The sequence below is a fragment of the Euleptes europaea genome, chromosome 4, assembly GCF_029931775.1.
Source record: "Euleptes europaea isolate rEulEur1 chromosome 4, rEulEur1.hap1, whole genome shotgun sequence".
Taxonomy (NCBI): Eukaryota; Metazoa; Chordata; class Lepidosauria; order Squamata; family Sphaerodactylidae; genus Euleptes; species Euleptes europaea.
In genome coordinates, this window is record NC_079315.1 from 87,798,615 (window position 1) to 87,818,634 (window position 20,020).

The window sequence follows — 20,020 nt, forward strand, 5'->3', positions numbered from 1 at the left end:
GTCCTGACCCCAAATGGCCCTGGGAAGCCAATATTTTCCCCACGCTCCCAATTTCTGCATGTCATGTTCCCAGTCCAAATTGGGTCCCTGAACACTTGGAAATCAGCTTTACATCCCTGGCTCACAGCTTTTAGCTGGTTTTACTTTGGAACTCCTGTAGCACAACTGGTTGAAAGTCCCTGGGGCAGATCTGAGAACAACGCATTGCATAGTCAGGCCCAACCTTTTGTGGCAGTTACTAGGAGAAGATGCAAACAAATTGATAGGTAATATACTAATTCATGTACTTGATTTGCATAATTATCATTGTGCCCCTTATGCAAATCACGCGGCCAGATTCTGTTACCTTGAATATGGCAACCCTAGATGAGAGAGAAAAAGGGGAGACACACTAGAGAATATATACAAATGAAATGAAGTAGGAGAGAGACTGTGGCTCAGTGATAGGGCATCTGCTTGGCATGCAGAAGGTCCCAGGCATCTCCAGTTAAAGGGACTAGTTCAGGTGATGTGAAAGATCTCTGCCTGAGACCCTGGAGAACTGCTGCCGGTCTGAGTAGACAATACTGACTTTGATGGACCAAGGGTCTGATTCAGTATAAGGCAGCTTCATGTGTTCATGTGAAAAGCACCACAAGCAAAAAGAAAACCAGTAGTACAGTTTGTTCCTCCCGGGGCAGTTGCAAATGACTGAGGAAAGGGAAGAGAAGGGCAAATTGCTGGTCTGTTTTAGAGGCTAAATAAGAACAGAAAATTACAAAACTGAGTCAATGGCTGGCTAGGAAACAAATTCAGAATGCAATTTGAAATTCAGATAAAAAACAAGAATACTGTTCAGCCAGGATTATGCTGACATATGAAAGACAAACAGGAAATCTGGATAATGACAATTCCGATAATGGGTTTTTTTTACTGTCTGCCCTATCCACAACACTGCATGTTTCTTACTCTCGTTAGCAATGGCCAAGGACCAAGGGAGACAGGGGTATATTCCAAAAAACAGAATAGTCATCTCATGAGATTTTAGCCCATAAGCAATTCTAGTTGAATTGACCTAAATTAAAAAGTAGAGTAAAACCCCAAAGTGGACTGGCATCAGAAAGATATTGTGCTGTCTTAACGTTAGACATGAAGAAACATAATTATATTGCCCGCTGAACTAAAACACGAATAAGGAGTAGAAGGAACTACAACTCAGAATCTTCAGTCCAGACCACAGTCCTTTCAGATAACAAGAATCTTCTGCATAAAACCCTAAATATTAAACTAATCCTTCAGGTTGGGAGAAAGTATGTTTTCCTGTGTTATGCAATCGATTCCCTATTCTGAACTGCCAGCAATTTCTGGATCATAAGAACACTTGACATTGATTTAGCACTTTTTCCAAAGTACTCAAAATTCTTTGTACACTCCAGGATCTACTACCCTGTTGTTTTTATCCCTGTATTGAAGACTGGAGGGAGTGGGGGAGGGTTGAGCTTAAGAGAGCAATGGCTTGCCTAATGCTTCCTAGAGGGCAGATTTGAAATAGGGAACTTCCAGGCTCACAACTTTTAGCCAGTACAGTACGGTTGTAAAAATAAATAAATCACACTGTCATAAGCTTGTATCCTAAACTTGCTTTCCTTAAAGATGCTTATGTATACAAACACAATATGTTACGGACCTGCACTAAGGACTGCCTGTCCTGTCAAACAGGAACGTCTTCGTATACTGCCTCAAATCCTCTCTTCACAGTTTCTTCTGCTCTTATGGCCTCTGCCAGAAACCAGGCCTCCTGCTTTGTGGAATATCCTTTTCAAAGCCACACTCCAGGGCTCCTTCTCTACTTTCTTTTAGAAGGGCCTGTAAGACAATATTCTGGGGGAGGCTTTTTGTTGAGTCTGTTGGCCGTTAATGAAAGTACAACCTATTGGGCATTTGTTTGTACTGACTGGGTTTAAAAGGTAAAGGTCCCCTGTGCAAGCACCGGGTCATTCCTGACCCATGGGGTGATGTCACATCCCGACGTTTACTAGGCAGACTTTGTTTTTATGGGGTGGTTTGCCATTGCCTTCCCCAGTCATCTAGACTTTACCCCCAGCAAGCTGGGTCCTCATTTTACCAACCTCGGAAGGATGGAAGGCTGAGTCAACCTTGAGCTGGCTACTGAAACCAACTTCCGTTGGGATTGAACTCAGGTGGTGAGCAGAGCTTGGACTGCAGTACTGCAACTTACCACTCTGCGCCACGGGGCTCCTAACTGACTGGGTTTAGTGGGGTTTTTTGTTTTTGTTTTAAATCTGTTTTATCCTGATTTTATATAGATCATCACCTTGAGCATGAAAAGGCGAGGTATACATTGTTATGATAAATAATAAATAAATACGGTGGTAAGACTGTCTCAAATATACATGGCACTGTATTTCTATTAAGCTGTTTGTGCCCTTTTCTGTCAGTACATTAACCCTCATAGCAATTTTTTCAACTGCAGTTGTCAACTGTAGTCTCCCTCTTTCAGTCATGGGAGGTAAAATATAAGGAGAGGACACAGCTCAGTGGCAGAGTGCATGCTTTGCATGCAGAAGGTCCCAGGTTCAATCCCAGATATCACCACTTAAGGGTCTCCTGTAGTGAGTACAACAAATGATCTTTCCATGTCTGAGACCCTGGAAAGCCACTGCTATTCAGAGTAGGCAGTCCTAAACTAGAAGGAACAGTGGCCTGATTTAGTATAAGGTGACTTCTGTACATGATGTTCAATCTCAAAGCACCAAACCAGCATGGGTTTCTCAAGAATAAGTCATGTCAGACTAATCTTATCTCCTTTTTTGAGAAAGTTACTACCTTGCTGGATCAGGGGAATGCTGCAGACATAGTTTATCTAGATTTCAGTAAGGCTTTTGATAAGGTTCCACATAGTATTCTAGTTGACAAATTGGGAAAATGTGGGTTAGATCCTATTATTGTTAGATGGATCTGCAACTGGTTGACAGATCGTACCCAAAGAGTGCTAGTTAATGGTTCCTTGTCCACTTGGAGAGAAGTGACTAGTGAAGTTCCTCAGGGATCTGTGCTGGGCCCTGTGTTGTTCAACATCTTTATAAATGATTTGGATGAAGGAATAGAGGGGATGCTTATTAAATGTGCAGATGATATTAAATTGGGAGGGGTAGCAAATTCGGTAGAACACAGAGCCAAGATGCAGGATGATCTTGACAGGCTGGAGAAATGGGCTAGAACTAATAAAATGCACTTCAACAAAGACAAATGTAAAGTTCTGCATTTAGGTAGGAAAAATCAAATGCATAATTATAGGATGGGGGAGACTTGTTTTGAGCAGTAGTATGCGTGAAAAGGATCTTGGGGTCTTAGTAAACCAAACACTGAACATGAGTCAGCAGTGTGATGCTGTAACTAAAAAGGCAAACGCAGTCTTGGGCTGCATCAACAGAAGTATAGTATCCAGATCACGCGAAGTGATGGTATCGCTTTACTCTGCTCTGGTTAGACCTCAACTAGAGTACTGTGTTCATTTTTGGGCACCACAATTTAAGAAAGATGTAGACAAGCTGGAACGTGTCCAGAGAAGGGCAACAAAGATGGTGAGGGATCTGGAGACCTAGTCCTATGAGAAAAGGTTGAAGGAGCTGGGTAAGTTTAGCCTGAAGAGGAGAAGACTGAGAGGGGATATGATAACCATGTTCAAGTACTTGAAGGTCTGTAATATAGAGGAGGGTGCCAAGTTGTTTTCTGTTGCTCAAGAAGGTCGGACCAGAACCAACGGGTTGAAATTAAATCAAAAGAGTTTCTGTCTAGAACACTGGTTCCCAACCGGGGGTCCGTGGACCCCCAGGGATCCGCAAGAACTAAATTAAGGTCCGCGAAACAAAGTTATAAACCCACAATAAATTAATATTTTCAATTAAAAGTTCTCTATTATAAAAATATATATTCAAATATTATTCTACGTTTAATGTTTAACTAACAGTTATGATTAAAGTTTATTTTCAAATTCTCTGAATTTTTATTTTGAACCTTGGGGTCCCTGCACCGAACAAAAAAGTCCTAGTGGTCCCTGGTCAAAAAAAGGTTGGGAACCACTGGTCTAGACATTAGGAAGAATTTTCTAACAGTTAGAGTGGTTCCTCAGTGGCTTCCTCGGGAGGTTAGATGGCCATCTGTCAGCAATGCTGATTCTGTGACCTTAGGCAGATGATGAGAGGGAGGGCATCTTGGCCATCTTCTGGTCACTAGGGGTGTGGAGGGGGGAGGTAGTTGTGAATTTCCTGCATCGTGCAGGGGTTTGGACTTGATGGCCCTGGTGGTCCCTATGATTCTATAACAAAAGAATTAAATACATATCACCATCTTGTAGGAAAAGCACACACTCACAGGATCCAGGAACAGCCTGAAAGTACATGTATATTTCTCACAGACTTCAGTTCTTTCCAAAACACATTTTTACACCAGAAGACACTTTTAATAGCATTCTGATGGCTTACAAATACCATACAGGAAACAGCCCTCAGTAGGTACCTCATAAAGGTACCTCATAAAGAAAATAAAGCTGGTTTTAATGTGAGCATTACAGAAGTACACTGAAAAAAAGAAATGGATTAGGTGAAGGCCATTTGATAGAACAGAACTTAAACATGATGGTTCTCTCCAGAGACTTAGCTAGGTTTGCCCTGGTAAGGTAAAGTTATAAGCCAGACCATATGTTCATAAAACCTGCAAAGGAAGGAAAAGGAGGGCCCACTAGTTCTCTGTTAGGATAATTCCAGTTGTCTGTGTCTGTAAATTGCCGTCAAGTCGCAGCTGACTTATGGCGACCCCTTTTTGGGGTTTTCATGGCAAGAGACGAACAGAGGTGGTTTGCCAGTGCCTTCCTCTGCACAGCAACCCTGGTCTTCCTTGGTGGTCTCCCATCCAAATACTAACCAGGGCTGACCCTGCTTAGCTTCTGAGATCTGATGAGATCAGGCTAGCCTGGGCCATCCAGGCCAGGGCTAATTCCAGTTACTGACTTCTAATGTGAAAAACCTGGAATATTCTAAAGGGTTTATTTAGACATGTGCATTTATAATTACAGCCTAGTTTATCAGATGCATTAAGTGAACTGATATGGTGGTAGGCATACATATGCAGGCACACAACCCATGTATTATTTATTCATAATTCTACTGAAGTCAGTAAAGGTGATCTGGAGTAAATGGTTTAACCAGTCACAAAAATTACACTCTGAATTAACACCACACTGAACAAAGTACCACTCCCTAGCTATGTACTCAAAATCACTAACCTGCACTAGGGACACACATTATTACTTGCAGAAGATCCTGTCCCCCTCTTAGCGTTCTTCTTCTGTTACTGACACTGCCCCCCCCCCCCATGGCTCCCTGCCCTCCACCATCACTGCCGCCAAACCCAGTGCATGCTTTAGAGGGGATTTAAATTCCCCCACTCTATTTTCTTAACATTCTCAGATTTTTATGCGAACCTCAGGACTCAGGATAACCTATAAGAACCAATATCTGTTTTCTGTCACTGTGAGCCCAATCTGCGGATTCAAGTATCTGCAGATAGGTTGACACTTGACTATTAAAAGGTAAAGGTCCCATGTGCAAGCACCGGGTCATTCCTGACCCATGGGGTGACGTCACATCCCGACGTTTTCAAGGCAGACTTTGTTTGCGGGGTGGTTTGCCAGTGCCTGATATTGTGATTTATACAGCATTACCAATGAACATAATACTGGACAAATTAGTAAACGCAAAAATAAAGAAACGTGTCCCTGCCTTCAGGAGTTTCCAATCTAAATTTTAACCATGTGGGACAGGAGGGAAGGAAAGGGAGAAAAGGATCTATGTCCTGCACTATAAGTATGGTAAGATTCTACCCTTTTAGTTCCCTTTAATTTCCCATTTTGAACAAAAGTATGGTTAAAGCATAATAGAAAAATGGGATACTGGTTGAGTTTCGTCTCCTGAATATACACATTTTGGAACTAAAAGGAAGTGTCTGACTTAGTTTGCATTATTGTGTTTACCAGAAAAAGAGGCCATAGCTGTTCTATTCAACTTTGGCAATCCAAGAAAGAAACATTCATTTCTGGTAAGGACCCTATCTCTTACCCAGTCTTACCACCTGAGACCAGTTTGTTACACAAATAATGTTCATTACAGCCCCAGGAGTGTGCAGATGTCCTCAACAAGAGCCTGGGATTTCTCGGCCCTGGCTCCAGCCTGGTGAAATGCTCTTCCTAGCAACATCTGGCCCTGCAGGTCTGGAAAGAGTTCCGCAGGGCCTGCAAAACAGAGCTTTTCCACCAGGCTTACAACTGAGGACAGCCGCGAATATCATCAGCGTTGGCCTCCCTGCCTCTCCTTTTCCCTGTTGTTTATATGAATTAAGAGGGGGTTATCTGCATTTGCCCTCTCGGCGAATACTATATTTTAGCACCATCTGATATTTTAGATTATATTTTAAACAAGGATTGTATATTTTAATTGGTTTTTAGAATTATTGTGCTTGTATGTTGATTTTGATGTTGGTACTCGCCCTGAGCCCAGCCACGGCTGGGGAGTGTGAGTCAGAAATCGAAAATAGATAGACAGACAGACAGCTTACCGTAAATTCTGATTTGGTTTTCAAATAGTTATACATGACATAAAGCGAGAGAAGTTGTGTAGATACTTCATCAAAATGTTCTTGTATCATTATCTCAGTAACCACGGCCATAGCATCTGGAAATTGAAGAACATTTTTTTTAAAAATAGTATGCCAGCAAGAGATTTGTCAAGGTTCTGGACTCATAGCTCCTTCTCTTGTTATTTTTTTAAAATGTGAGCATGCTGCCAACTTTTACACTAGCGCCTAAAGATGTGTGAAAATACAGAGGCAGAAAGGAAACTCCGGTATCTATTTGAGAGGGAAGCTCCATCTTAGGAAAGTATTTGGAAGGATGTTGCTGAATTAGCATATATTTCTATCAGAGCCGCATTTTGCAGACTGGGAAACTGCCCCACAATCAAAACAGGCAGCTTCACATCAGCCAAGGAGGAGATAAGAACTGAAGCATTTGACACGTGGAGATTTTGCGCACTAAACTGAAGGATGATCTATAGACTTTGTTACAAATACCCATTTTGAAATAATTGCAGGCACTCTAATAATACCTTATGATCAATTGTGAACAAGACCTCAGTTGGCAGGGAAGGAACAACACTCCAATCCCAAATGAACGCTAAAGGCATCTTTGCTAATAACCCCTTTGACTCATGTGATGCATGGACTGGCTCTAGATGCTTGTAGCTCTACAACATTTAGGAAAATATGGTGGTTGCTATTGTGGGCAATCAAAATCACAAGGCGCAGGCAAATGCATCTTGTGCATTTCCCAATATGCACAATAGACATGGCCCCCAGGTACTCAGAGATGAGAAAGGATAGAACTATATTATGTATGACCATGGATGTTTTGTTTCTTACCTTTATAATTCCCATCCTTTATAAAAGAATCTAACAGTATATTGAAGGTAAAATTATCTGGAAAAATTCCATATTGTACCTGGAAAAAGATGAGCAGAAATGACACAAATGTGAAAATGCCATAATTTTAGCCTCTTATAAATTCAGATTAGGACTTCAACCAGCAATAAAGAAGGACAAGTTTAAGGCCGCCAGGTCTGTTTCCATACTAGCACCAAATGGGAATTATCCATCAGTTCTGCACATCTGACAAATCACATAAACATTTAGCCGACATATCACAGACTACTTTCAATATTCATTTCTATATCCCTACCCTCAAAGTTTTTTAGCAGTGATCTGTTATGAGTGCTATTAAGGGGCTGGATCCTCCAAGTTTTTCCTGTGGCAGGTCTTACCATTGGTCCATCTAGTTCAGTATTGTCTACTCAGACTGACAGAAGTTCTCCAGGACTTTACACAGAGAAAGGTCTTCCCTACTCACTAGCCAAGATCTGTTAATGGAAGACCACCTGGACTGAGCCTGGGACTTAATTGATAGCATACGGGCCTGCCTAAACCTCCCGGACGGGACCTGGCAACCCGCTATGCAGGCACTCGACTACTGTACTGGCCGCGCGCCCACCCCAAACGCTACAGAACGGTCGCTGTGCGCTCCGTTGTCACGGACTCGGCCGCTCCTGCGAGCGCTGTGCGGCTAGCAGCCAGGAAGCAGGGGCAGGGGCAGCCTCCGGTGAACCTGAGGGAAGCCATGTTCCTGTACAGACTCTGTTCCAGCCGCAGCCATGTCATGAAAAGCAGTGTGTCATGTAATCAGTGCCAAACACCCCCCCTTGCAACATCCACCGCTTAATGGGCCGTCAGCAGCAATCACTACCCCACTCTGGTAGCCACAGCTTAATCCTTTGTCATGTTTTGCCACCTGGGAACCTAAGAGGGGTGAAACCATTGTCTGTCTTTATTCAAGGTCTCATTAAATGGATTCTGGTATAGCTGAGTGCGACCCCGCTATAAAAATACATAGTTACCAATTGCTTAAGCTAATTCCCCATATTAATAGAGCAATTCGGCTAACATTCTGAATGCAAAGCAAATGCTCTACCATGATTAATCTTCAGTATTGGCTGAATCAAGTCAATTATTAACTGAGAGTAGAGGTCACAGAAAGAAACTTGGTGTTTGGGGGCCAAGAATATTGCAAGGACAGAAGAGTCATGATGTTCCAAGCTCCCCACCTCTCCCCAAAACAAGCCTATGAATGCTGGAGAGTCACCAAACTGGACCACGGACCTTCTGAGATTGAGAAGAGCAGACTAGGCAAACCACAGTTGCTGAGGTAGCTTCTGCTCCTGCCCTGCAAAAGGATGGGCTGGAGGCCACATGTTTGGCCTCGGCCCTGTGACCTCCCACACACAATCAAAGTCCACAAGAAATGCCAAGTATTTTTGTTCTCTGCATTTCCCTTCTATTTTTTATTAGAGGCAAAAGAAGAAATACTAAGTATTGTGAAGATTAACTTCAGCTAACGTCTTATGAAGGAGCCCCGTGGCGCAGAATGTTAAGCTGCAGTACTGCAGTCAATAGCTCTGCTCATGACCTGAGTTCGATCCCGACGGAAGTCGGTTTCAGGTAGCTGGCTCAAGATTGACTCAGCCTTCCATTCTTCCGAGGTCGGTGAAATGAGTACCCAGCTTGCTGGGGGTAAAGGGAAAATTACTGGGGAAGGCACTGGCAAACCACCCCGCAAACAAAGACTGCCTTGGAAACGTCGGGATGTGACGTCATCCCATGGGTCAGGAATGACCTGGAGCTTGCACAAGGGACCTTTACCTTTACCTAACATCTTATGAACTAACTTTTTTTTTGGCTGTTGTTGATATAGACCACAGCTAATTATTCAAACTTGAGCTAAGGAGAGACTTGGTTGAAGAACCTTTATTTGCTGAGTGATCAGCTACAACTTTACTGATCCTTATAAGTTTTCTAAGGAAAAAATCTATCTACAGGAGTTACCTGTGCATTTCAGAACTGCATTTCAGAAAGAACTAATCAGCTATAGGAGTTATCTGTGAACTAACTTCACCCCACTGAACTTTAGAATTGCACTTTTGAAAGAATTATCTCCGATAACCCACTGTTGTTTAATGCAACTTTCTAGGATTATGTAGTTGCATTATTAAATGAATTAATTTTTCTCAAATGTCTAATGATTACCTATAACAACTTTATTATATTTCCAAATTAACAATCCAAACGAGCCTGATAAGTATCTTATCAAAACATCACCTTATTCTGTATTGTGTACAAGGCTTTGTCCTGTGCCCCAAATTTAAGGCACTGTCTGATCCAGGAGTGGATGTTCCAGTCTCTCAAGTAAAAGCAGTTAGGACTGTGACGAAACCTGCAAGATAATAAAGAACATAACACCTAAAAAAGAATTTGTGATCAGGGACATATTGTTATCATCGTCATCACCACCACCTTTATTAGGCATTTGTCACACCATGTTTATAAAACAAAATTGCAAAAACTAAACAGTCCATAAAAGCATTAAAACATCGTCAGCAACATTATCTAGGAACACATTTAAGCTGTTCCCATATTCTTGATGCAGCTAGCAGATATCTGGCTACTTGTTGAGGGATAAAAGAGTTTCTATCTGATAAAAGATTCACCACCAACTGCTGGTCTGAGAAGCTCTGGGCGCTAGACAACAGTTGTCTGATAAAAGCATTCCTCGGCCCCAAGTAAAATGTACAATGCAATAACATATGAATTAAGTGTTTGGGTACCCCAACCATACATGGACAACACCTGTCATGGAGAGGAATTCTCTTATATCTTATAATTCTCTGAGAGGAATTCTCTTATATCATATATCATATAAAATGGCTGATGGAAGAATATTAGGTCTGGCGAGCATAACTACGCTGTGGACATCAGGTGATTCCAAATGAAATAAATAAGCAGCTGCAGTGCCATAATCCAGAGCAACACTATATTGTCCTTCTAAGAGATGAAAGTAAATTAAGAACAAGCTGTCAAAAACATTGCAATATTGTGGGTTGGACGCAACCAGCTCTTCTGCTGTTGAAAAAGGAAAGAGACCCCCAAACGGTGGCCATTTGACCACCCCAAAAGGCTATTCTGAGAACCATGGGACTCGCCTGTACAAAAGCCAAGTGGAATGGGGGCTGTAGTTAGGCGGGAGACTGGGAAATCTTGAGAAACAAGCTTTTTGGATCCAACCTAGTATCTCATTGTAGTTACATCACTAAAAACTCACAAAAGCTTAAGACCTTTGCCATTTGTGTGTGTGTGTGTGTGTGTGTAAAGTGCCGTCAAATCGCAGCCGACTTATGGCGACCCCTTTTTGGGGTTTTCATGGCAAGAGACGAACAGAGGTGGTTTGCCAGTGCCTTCCTCTGCACAGCAACCCTGGTATTCCTTGGTGGTCTCCCATCCAAATACTAACCAGGGCTGACCCTGCTTAGCTTCTGAGATCTGACGAGATCAGGCTAGCCTGGGCCATCCAGGTCAGGGCCATTTTTACATTTATTTAAAAATGTGTACCATAGCTCTCCCTTTCTGGTCCCAGGCAGCTTACAATCCCTTCAGTTAAAACCATGACATGTCAAATAAAAACCATTCCTACCCCCTCAAAAAAGCCATAGACCTGCAGCTTACATATCTCATTAAATGTACTTGCAAACAAAATGGCCTTATACCGGTAGCTGTCACAAATTTTTAATCTAACGTAACAGAAACAAAACCCTGCCAAGACCAAAATCCAGCTAATGTTCAGTGTGTTTGAGTTCCAGTGATCTCAGCAGGAAAGTGAATTGCATACTTTATTCTTCCATTAAAATCAATGTGACTTATCTCTTTTTACAGGATGTGAAAACAGGATTTTCTAAAACTAAAACATGCATATTTATGGTATGATAAAGAGAAAGTGAATAAAGACTTTAATTCCCATATTATACGGAAAAACTTAATATTAATTTGGAAGAAATATAAGGATTATTTAGAAAATAAAACACCTGGATGGATTAATCCCATAGAAGCATTTTTGAGAAGAGGTGCACATTTAAATTTAGATTGTAATAATTATAGAGAGTTGATAGAATTTAAAGATGGATTATGGATAATGAGATCACGAGAAGAACTTCAGATTAAAGATTGGTTTATGTATTATAAATTAAAAGATATATTTAACAAAGATATTAAAGTGGGCTTTAATCACTCTAAATCTATTTTTGAGATAATATTATATAAAGGTAATAAAGGAATGATAGGAAGGATTTATAAATTACTAATAGAGATGAATTTAGAACAGGAAAGGATCAAATTGGTGATGGTAAAATGGATGAGGGACCTTGGATATAATATAGATTTGGAGATATGGGAAAACTTATGGAAAAAGGAATTTAAATTTACTATTTCGAATGAAATAAAAGAAAATTTATACAAAATGTTTTATAGATGGTACATAACTCCAGTGTTATTGAGTAAGATGAAAAAAGAAGAAAAAGCGTTATGCTGGAAATGTGGTAAAGACACTGGAACTTTTATGCATGTATGGTGGTCTTGTAAAAAAATTAAAAGATTTTGGTGTTTAGTTTTGAATGAAATAAATAATCTGATTAAAGCAAAAATCAAAAAAGACCTTGCTTTTTGTCTATTAGGAATCCCAAAAAAAGATTTAGATAGAGCTGACAGAGTCATATGCCAATATAGTTTTGCTGCAGCAAGAATTACTATTGCTAAAAAATGGAAGCAAACAAATAAACCTTCAATTAAAGAATGGAGGGAAAAATTATGGTTTTATATGCGGATGGCAAAGATTACAGATTTTTTACATGGTAAAGGTTTGGAAGAATTCAAACATACTTGGTTAAAGGCCGCCGCATATTGGGATAAACTGGCAAAAACGGATTTTAAAGCTATATTTAACGAATTATAGTTTAATGTGATGTTTAATTAAGAAGTAGAATAACAGGCTGTTTTTATTTACTGTCACAACACTTCGCCGGAAGTCCAATGGTGAAGGGCACTTTGGTGGGTGGTAGGTTATGACGCATTATAGACCACTGGTTTTCTTTTTAAAGAATAGATAGCAACTATTAATGTACTAGTTTAGGTCTTAATACTGCATTGTACTTTTTTTTTTGGTTATGTTTGTATTATTTTGTTTTTTCTCTCATTATTTGTATTATATGCATATATTATTTTTTGTTGTTGTATTCTTTATTAAAAATTCAATAAAAAAATTTTATAAAATAAAATAAAATAAAATAAAACTAAATCAACTCTACAGAAACTTTTGCTGGATACAAATGATCATCTTATTTCCAAGATGTATAAATTATTGTTAGAACTTTATTGTGAACAAGAACGAATAAAACCTACCATGATTGGTTGGGCACAAATGTTGGGTCATGATATAATGTTACAAAAATGGGAAAGGCTTTGGAAGAGAGATATGAAACTTATATCTTCGCAATTACTAAGAGAAAATGTATATAAAATTATGTATAAATGGTATTTAACACCGAAGAAATTAGCAAAATCATTTCCTTCAATGTCACCAAACTGCTGGAAATGTAATAAAGAAATAGGATATTTTCATCATATGTAGTGGACTTGTGAAAAAGCTAAGAAATTTTGGGAGGTGATATACAATGAAATAAGGTTGATTCTACAACAAAATGTACCTAAAACACCTGAAATGATGCTATTAAGTATGATACCGGATACCATTTTTACTCACAGAACTTTTTTGATTTATGCCACCACGGCTGCTCGATTGATATATGCAGCTAAATGGAAGACAGTTGAGATACCGGAAAAATAAGACTGGATAAAAAAAAAGCTGGAACTGACCAAGATGGCGAAGCTTACAGCTTTGATAAATCAGAATGATAATGTACAATTTTGGGGGGAATGGGAGGCTTGGAGAATGTACTGTGAAAATTATTTTTTAACGGGACCATTTAAAGGATACTCTTTGATCTAATCCCTTATTCATACTTTGTATTAATTTTTATATTAGGTATTGATTTAATAATGTTAGATACGACAAGAACAGGTTAATTAAAATAATATTGGGATTAGTTCCGTTAGCAAAAGCTTATACAATTTAATTTTAGATGGAAGAGAGAGAGGGGGAAGTCATTTGATTGTTAAACTAGAAATATTATTTGTTTTTCTTTTTATTATTATTATTATATTTTTTCTGTTGATATATTAAATGAAGAAAAATAAAAAATTATTATAAAAAAAAATCAATGTGACTTACAGACCAATCATGTGCATGTTTACTCAGAAATGAGTCCCACTGTGTTCACTCACAGGTAAGTATGCATAGTACTGAAGTCTTAAATGTTTAACTTTAGTGGGATCAGTTTCCTAATTCTTATTGTTTCATACAATAAGAATTGCTTAAGATTGTTTCATACACTGCAGTCAGTCAGTTCTGGTTCTCCAATGAATTAAGCAATGGCTTTTCGTATTCCCCCTTTAATTTTTAGGAGTTCAACTTTGTATACGTAAAGTGCATATACTGAAAAAGCACAACATGTTAAAAAGCTTCAGAAGCAACTGCAGATTTCCCGTTTAACGAATTGCACCTGCAGACAAACTATCACACACAAGAAACTATGTATATTTTAAAACTGAAGTTATTTCTAGTAGTACAGACTCCATTCTGAACATCACAGTTAAGCAACTCCCCTAGCTTGAGATGGATTTACAACCTTGTGCTAATTCTGCTTTATTTTATTTTTTATTGAATTGAAGTCCAGTACTTGCAAGAAATACATTGGAAAGGAACAAGAGGCCTCTTCCCTTTACACCAGTGGTTCCTAACCTTTTTTTGACCAGGGACCACTAGGAATTTTTTGTTCGGTGCAGGGACCCCAAGGTACAAAATAAAAATTCTGAGAATTTGAAAATAAACTTTAATCATAACTGTTAGTTAAACATATTTGAATATATATTTTTATAATAGAGAACTTCTAATTGAAAATATTAATTTATTATGGGTTTATAACTTTGTTTTGCGGACCTTAATTTAGTTCTCGCGGACCCCTGGGGGTCCACGGACCCCCGGTTGGGAACCAGTGCTTTACACAGTTCCAAAGCGGAGGCAATTCCATACAGGAACTTGTGGGTGACTTGCAAGTAGATCTCATGCCTGAACGGGTTTTTCTTTAAAAAGAGAGCAGAAGATATAGAAATGGCAGCTAATTTAGCCACAGCAGCAAACATGGTGCAACAATTAAGAGCGTCAGGCTAGGATCTGGGAGACCCAGGTTCAGATCTTCACTCTGCTGCAGGAGCTTGAGGGGTGACCTTGGGGCAGTCACAGGATTTCCGACTAAACCACTTTACAAGGTTGGTGGGAAAATGAAATGAGGAAGCAGGAACCATATATGCTGCTTTGAACTGCTTGGAGCAACAGTAGGATACAAACATACTAGATAGGTCACTTACAATTCATTTCTGAGCCTGGGGGCCGAACAGGCTTAGGAGGCGACCAGCCCCCTATGCCAGCATAGTGCCACTTGTGGCGGCGCCCCAGGACTGGCACAGCGGTACGGCCCACGGACGCCGGTTCAGCCTCCCGCCAGCGTCCTGCTGGAGCAAGTGCTCGCACCAGCGTCCAGGGAGGTGTTCCTGGGGCATTCCAGGGGGCAGGGGCTGCTGCTAGGCTGCCTCATAACCCCTTCCAGCCCCGGAATGGCCCCCTCCAAAACAGCGTTACTGCGCCAGGTTTTTCGGAGGCTGGGGAACCTCTTTGGAGGTACTGCGGTAGAACCTCATCTATGCCATCCCCGGTCTCAGTAAAACTCAGGAATGAGCTACCCGACATACAGAAATGAAGAAATGGCTGTTTATCAAAGGGGATGTTTCAGAATTAAATTTTTGTTGTTGTCATTTATTATGTTATCCTTCTCTTTTGTCCGGGAGTTCAGGGTAATATATATGGTTCCCCTATCATACTTTATTCTCGTGAAACTGTCATGGAAACGTGGGATGCCTAGAGCAAGAGGGATCAGCCAAAGGACCCGTTTCTTGGGCAGCAGCCTGCCCTGTCCCCCTTCTCTGCCTCCTTTCCACCTATACCAATTAAGCCCTGAATGGGTGGGATTTAGTAAATCACTACCACCACTTCTGGTAATATGGGAGTTACTGCCCCAAGGAATTGGGAGGTATACATTCCGGAAGAAGCCAGAGGTCTTTCTCTCCCTGGTTCCTTCAACCACTTGTCTTTTTGCAGAAACAGAGTAAGCGTGTGAGTCTGAGATATTAAAAAACCCCAGCAGAATTTTACAAGGTAAACAACTGATTTTACAAGGCAGCCAAGCAAATGAAAGCACTTGAATATTCCCCAACACATCTGAACTCAAAATGGTGCTTAGTCACTAATTGATTTCCTGATCCATCCGTCTAACTCAGCCAGCCCAGCTTAGACTCCCATGTCATGGCACAACTTCCAAGGCTAGGAATCCATGAAAAATGCACACCTGAATTCCTAGGAGGAGAGATTTATAGATTTCCTAAAGTCCCTGCTCCTTGCATTAAACTGGGGTGAGCCTGGTCACAGGGGTGGGCAAGGAGCCAATCCTAAGGCTTGAATTTTACCTGGAAGATTGAGAGCAGGAAAATAATGTTTTCCTTCCAAAAATCTCCATTAAGCTCATGGCTGCTTGATGGCACATCAAACAGAGGGGTGCCCTGGGTGTCTAAGAAGGTCACTGAATCAAGGAAAGGCCACAGGAGCTCAAGAAATGCAGCAAAACATTGCAAAAATTAGAATGAATCAGTAGTCTTTATTATAGTAGTAGTCCACATGAAGCTACCTTATACTGAATCAGACCACTGGTTCAGCCAAGTCAGTATTGTTGACTCAGACTGGCAGAGACTCTCCATGATCCCAAGGTTTTTCACATCACCTATGACCTGATCCTTACTGGAGGTGCCAGGGACTGAACATGGGACCTTCTGCATGCCAAGTAGATGTTCTACCACTGAGCCACAGCTCCTCCCCAATAGATTAGACCAAGAAAGATTAACTGGCCAAGGCTACACAGAAATGTTCATGGCCAAGTGGAGATTTAAACCCAGGTGACCTGGGTCTCACAATGATGCTATAACAAATTTAGTTAGGTTTCAGAAAGATATATAAAGATTTAATAACTAACTGTTCCTTGTTCAATTATTTCTGAAATAAGATTCAGAAGAACAGACTAGAGATCACTTTTTGCCATTGTAGTCTGTCATAACATTTTATACTACCTTTGTAATTACACATGATTACATGTTTGAAGGGGGAAAGGAAGTTAATACATGTAGGAATTGTGAAAACCATAAAGCAATTCTAGGTTAGGGTTAACAAGGGCTCTACAATACATAATAAAGCTGTATCAACACTCAAAACACAACATAGCCTTAAGAGCAGTTGGAATGCAACAAAGGTTTAAAAGAGCCATACAGGTCCAGAAAATAATTAAAACCAGCCTAGCAACCTAAGCAGCGACACAGTCACGCACAACTTGAACATGACAGTGTGTGTGTGTTAAGTGCCGTCAAGTCGCTTCCGACTCATGGCGACCCTATGAATGAAAGTCCTCCAAAATGTCCTATCTTTGACAGCCTTGCTCAGATCTTGCAAATTGAAGGCTGTGGCTTCCTTTATTGAGTCAATCCATCTCTTGTTGGGTCTTCCTCTTTTCCTGCTGCCCTCAACTTTTCCTATCATGACGGTCTTTTCCAGTGACTCTTGTCGTCTCATGACGTGACCAAAATACGACAGCCTCAGTTTAATCATTTTAGCTTCTAGGGTCAGTTCAGGCTTGATTTGATCTATAACCCACTGATTTGTTTTTTTTGGCAGTCCACGGAATCCGTAACACTCTCCTCCAACACCACATTTCAAAGGAATCTATTTTCTTCCTATCAGCTTTCTTCACTGTCCAGCTTTCACACCCATACATAGTAATAGGGAATATGATGGCATGAATTAATCTAGTCTTGGTGGCCAGAGTCACATCCTTACACTTCAGAATCTTTTCTAGCTCCTTCATGGCTGCCCTTTCCAGTCTCAATCTCCTTCTAATTTCTTGGCTGCAGTCTCCCTTTTGGTTGATGGTGGAGCCAAGGAATAGAAAGTCTTGAACAATTTCCTTATTGTCAACCTTAAAGTTGTGTAATTCTCCTGTAGTCATTACTTTTGTCTTCTTGATGTTCAGCTGTAGTCCTGCTTGGGCACTTTCTCTTTTAACTTTTAGCAGTAGTCGTTTCAAATCTTCACTATTTTCTGCCAATAATGTAGTGTCATCAGCATATCTCAAATTATTAACGTTCCTCCCTCCAATTTTCACCCCACCTTCATCTAAATCTAATCCTGCTTTCATAATTATATGTTCTGCATATAGATTGAAGAGATAGGGAGATAAAATTCATCCTTGTCTGACCCCTTTGCCAATTGGAAACCATTCCGTTTCTCCATATTCTGTTTTAACTGTGGCCTCTTGTCCAGAGTACAGGTTGCGCATTAAAACGATCAGATGTAGCGGCACACCCATTTCCTTTAAAACCAGCCATAACTTTTCATGATCCACACAGTCAAAAGCTTTGCTGTAATCTATGAAACACAAGCTGATTTTCTTCTGAAATTCTCTCGTATCCACCAGTAACCAGCGTATATTTGCTATATGATCTCTAGTGCCTCTTCCTTTTCTGAAACCAGCTTGAACATCAGGCATTTCTTGTTCCATATATGGTAACAGCCTTTGCTGTAAGATTTTGAGCATCACTTTACTTGCATGAGAAATTAATGCGATGGTCCGATAGTTGCTGCAATCTTTGATGTCTCCTTTCTTGGGAATTGGAATGTAAATGGATCGTTTCCAGTCTGTGGGCCATTGTTTTGTTTTCCATATCTGTTGGCATATTCTTGTCAAGATTTTGATGGACACCGTTTCTTTCTGTGGCTTGGAATAGCTCTATTGATATCCCATCTGCTCCTGGTGATTTGTTTCTCCCGATTGCTCTCAATGCAGCTTTCACTTCACTTTCTAAAACTGTAGGTTCTTCTTCAAAAGATTATTCTTGGAAAGAATCTTTTATCCTTTCATCTCTTTTGTATAGTTCTTCGGTGTATTGTTCCCACCTTTTCTTTATTTTGTCCTGTTCAGTTAATGTATTTCCATGCTGATCTTTCAGCATGCCTAACCGTGCTTTAAATTTCCCTTTGATTTCTTGGATCTTGTGGAACAGATCTCTTGTTCTTCCTTTTTTGTTCTCTTCTATTTCTTTAGAACATGACAGTAGGGAGAGAAAAAGAAAACAAGAATAAACTAAAAGTCTGGGGAAATAAAAATGTTATCAAGTCATCCCTGAAAGCAAGCAGGCTAGGCAAATGTTGATGGGAGGGCATCCCCTAAACTAGGCAACAGGGAGGGGACTGTAACTTAGTGGCAGAGCATCTGCCTTGCATGCAGCAAATCAATCTTTGGCATTTGTAGCTAAAGGATCTCAGACAGCAGGGGCTGGTAAAGACCTTTCTTCGCTGGATACGCTGGAAAGCTACCACCAGCCAGAGTTGATGATACTGAGTTAGGTGGACCTAACAGTCTGACGGTGTTTGGCAGCTTCATAGGTTCATAGACCCTAGAGAAGGCCTTATGTCTGAGCCAGTCATCTAATTCCAGAAGGGCAGGAGAACACTGAAAAAGATTTCTTTAGACCTTAACTCAGGGTTTCCCAACCTTTTTGAGCCTGCGGGCACATTTGGAATTCTGATATGGCATGGTGGGGGCTGCAACAAATGGCTACTGCAAGAGGTGGAGCCAGACACAAAATGATAGCTATAGTTTAATTTCAGTTTCACAGTGTAGATCCTTGTGCTGTACTGGCAGCTGCTGCCCAAATAACATTTTTAAAAATCTGCACAGCCAATCAGAAGCCTTGCTGGGCAAAAGCACTACATGGCCCCACCCACTTCCTAAAAACACTTGGTGGGTGTCAGAAAAGATGTTGGCGGGAGCTATGACACCTGCAGGCACTACATTGGGGACCCCTGGCTTATCTGATAAGCTGGAGTTTATGGGAGCAGATGACACTGAAGCCCAATTCATATGTGACATGTTGTGATGTGATTGCCAGCAAATAACTTTCCTTTCGGTCACAATCAATAGCGCAGTTGTGACACACACAAGCATTGCTTAAGACAGAGGAGCTGTTCTGGATGTGACCAGTAAGAATGGGAAAAAATGCTTCTCCTCTCCCATGAGCTGCACGTGTCAATGTTTTCATTATGAAGTATGACCCAACAAACACTTGAGGGTCTGACAACGGCAAAGCACAAAACAGGCCTCAGACAGCTTTGCCTCCAGTTTTCCAGTGCAAGGCAATCTACAGAAAAGCAAATGATAAAACCTCCTGAAATGAAATCTGGTAAACCAAAGGTATAGCCCCAGGGAAATCAGCACGCAGTGGGAAAACAAGTCCAAAAAAGCACACCACCTACGGAAGTGTT

At 40.7% G+C, this 20,020-nt stretch overlaps 1 protein-coding gene across 1 annotated transcript in view; it reads right to left on the minus strand.

Annotated features, from left to right (window-relative positions):
- The window catches only part of MRPS27 (mitochondrial ribosomal protein S27), a 62,970-nt gene that overhangs the window by 11,583 nt on the left and 31,367 nt on the right, over positions 1 to 20,020 (minus strand). Inside the window, exons 5-7 of the mRNA XM_056849017.1 lie at positions 9,760 to 9,874; positions 7,474 to 7,552; positions 6,613 to 6,728 (exon numbers count right to left, since the gene is read on the minus strand). Coding sequence (XP_056704995.1) covers positions 6,613 to 6,728; positions 7,474 to 7,552; positions 9,760 to 9,874 — 310 coding nt within the window. The remainder of the gene's footprint in view (positions 1 to 6,612; positions 6,729 to 7,473; positions 7,553 to 9,759; positions 9,875 to 20,020) is intronic.